The sequence below is a fragment of the Penaeus japonicus genome, unplaced genomic scaffold, assembly GCF_977035675.1.
Source record: "Penaeus japonicus unplaced genomic scaffold, GWHDUDI00000001_assembly GWHDUDI00000016, whole genome shotgun sequence".
NCBI lineage: Eukaryota > Metazoa > Arthropoda > Malacostraca > Decapoda > Penaeidae > Penaeus > Penaeus japonicus.
The window spans coordinates 5,166,081-5,168,580 of NW_028234418.1; the positions used below are offsets into that span (position 1 = coordinate 5,166,081).

The 2,500-nt window shown below is 38.4% G+C and overlaps 1 protein-coding gene across 2 annotated transcripts in view; it reads left to right on the forward strand.

Annotated features, from left to right (window-relative positions):
- Positions 1–341: 341 nt before the first annotated feature.
- LOC122248192 (methionine synthase) overlaps positions 342–2,500 on the forward strand; it is a 22,833-nt gene continuing 20,674 nt past the window's right edge. The window contains exons 1-3 of one of the 2 annotated variants that reach the window (XM_043009268.2): positions 342–502; positions 2,039–2,238; positions 2,418–2,500. The exon at positions 2,418–2,500 is cut by the window's right edge and continues 15 nt beyond it. In XM_043009268.2, coding sequence (XP_042865202.2) covers positions 469–502; positions 2,039–2,238; positions 2,418–2,500 — 317 coding nt within the window. In that variant the 5' untranslated portion in view covers positions 342–468. Of the gene's footprint in view, positions 503–854; positions 1,067–2,038; positions 2,239–2,417 lie in introns of those variants that run through there. The other variant, XM_043008456.2, reaches the window with a different exon arrangement.

The window sequence follows — 2,500 nt, forward strand, 5'->3', positions numbered from 1 at the left end:
ATTACTTGCTATAAACAAACATTTTACATTGTCATTTAACTTCCAAGTTCAAGCACCCAAATCTGTCAACAGAGGGAAGGTAAATCCCGCACTGGCAACTCACTTTGTTTGGGTGCCACGATCAGCTGATGATCACGTGTCAGAAACTACCTATCGGGTATTTTCTGCTACTGCGAAAAAACATCTCCAAATAATTCCCAGCAGAAACCAGCGCTGGAAGCAACATTCTATATTTTCTAATATGTATTAACATTGGACATAGATACACAGTGCAAAGAAAATAATCTTACTCCTAGGTTAAGATGTCATAGGGAAGACGAAGTCGGAGGTGAAAATCAAACACACCTGGCTGAGGTTATATAAAGGGTGCACGACTTTGAAATCGTTCTCTTGAGGTAAAACTGTTAGAGGATTCGTGTCACGTTGTGATAAGTGAGCGACGGAACACGCTGACGTGACACTTCAAAGATGACGTTAAATAAACGTCCAGCGGCGATGTCAGGTGATTTAGTGTGTGTTTTAATATCTAACATTATGAATAATCCAGATGATGGGTATTAAGGCTCTATACCTTTTCAATTTATTTCAATGAATGGGTTGTACTTCCCATTTCTGTGTAATATTTGTGAATCCTGTCCTGCAACCAATAACTTATTACAATTTCCGAATACTAGTTCCTATGGAAATTGAACGTATTCCTAGAGGATTACTAATTAAAGGATGAAAATGAAAAGACCTTTTCCATTTCGTGATGTAACAATTATAATAAAGTCTAGAAGATCCCTCTGCAGACTTTTTTCTCGTGATTAAATTGGATGCATTTTATCCAAGTCGACTTGAAACCTGTTGTGATCTTGTAGCCTGGTAGTGACAGTGTCAAGGGATTGCAGCAGCCTCCATGATTGGTGCTCCAGTAAAGATCGTCAAACCTCCAGTATGTCTATTCTGGCAAGACAGAGTTTATGCATGATGGTAAATCGGCAGGGAGGTCTACAAGCTCTATCTCGACAGAATAGATGCGATAGAAGGTTGTGGCAGATGCTCGGGCGTCGTCGAAACATCAAGAGTAATTTGTCTTTATTTTCTCTTTCCTTAAATACACAATGCATTGTAAACAAAACTGATGCAAATGTTCAGAATAGGACCACAGAGAGACAGAAGCTAGAAGCTAGAAGAGTCTTTAGATTTTGTTAAAAGGGAGTGACTCTACGCTTGTGTTACTATGCCCCGCGGTGTTTTGCCCTCTATGCTCTGCAAAGGCAAACTAACCCTCCATTATGTACATTCAGGCTATATAAAGTTTGTCAACCTCCCTGGAGATTTTTTTGGCAAATGAGGAACCAGTCCAGGCTTTGTATTTTGGATTATATATATGGTGGAGGTTTGTTGGCACCAAAGGCCAAGCTATTACTTCATGCAGTCCTATTCTGGACAGCTATCAAGAGCGACAGTGTCTTTAGTCATTGCACAGTGAGAAAATCTGGTATTATGTTTTGATCGTGTTCAAAAACATAGTTTTGTTTACAATCAGAATTGCAGACTGGAGAATCAAAATTTTGTTTGCAGTTATAATTTTGTAATTATACTGTTGTGCTGGAGAGAAATAATTTCATGTGTCCATTGTATTCCTTTATTTTATTTCATTTAGTGTGCCAAGTTGTAATGGCAAATATACAGAAACATGAAAGATGTCCAGCTAATTGTAAATAATATCTATGTAAAATAGATAGTATTTGGTTTCAGATTAATTCTTGTCAATTTATATCTAAAAAATGAATCAGGATTTATTTAATAAACTGATGAAGCAATTTTAAAATTCAAAGCCTGATTAGATTTTCTTTCTTTTTTCATGTAACACTTACTTATATTACCAAATCCTTTTGATTTATACAAAAATAAATAAATAGTAATACCTAAATATAGTGACTTAAGTAACACTTCAATCTGAATATAAAAATGCCTAAATCCAACTTTGTGTCCTTAACCTCACAAGCCATATTGATGAATAAGCCTAACTCCATGACCCAATTCCCTACAGGCCGGGCTCAGGAGATCCAGCAGGCCCTGGAGGAGCGCATCCTGGTCATCGACGGAGCCATGGGGACCATGATCCAACGACACAAACTGGAGGAGGAGGACTACAGAGGAGAGGAGTTCAAGGACCATTCCTGCTACCTCAAAGGCAACAATGACCTGCTCTCTCTCACAAAGCCACAGGTCATCCTGGGGATTCATAAGGTGCGCTGAAGCTCATCTTGGATTCTGAGGTTGATGTTGTGTGAGACAGGATTGTTTGTTTGACAGGTCATCAAAAGTGACATCATAATTGTTGACCTTCTTTTGTGTGTGAGACCCATGGGAAATCTTAGAATAGCCATGTTGTAAAGGAGCTCTAATTTCTTATTTCTTTATGGTAGGAATATCTGGAGGCTGGTGCTGACATTGTTGAAACAAACACCTTCAGTGGTACAAAAGTTGCTCAGGCTGATTACAAGTTAGA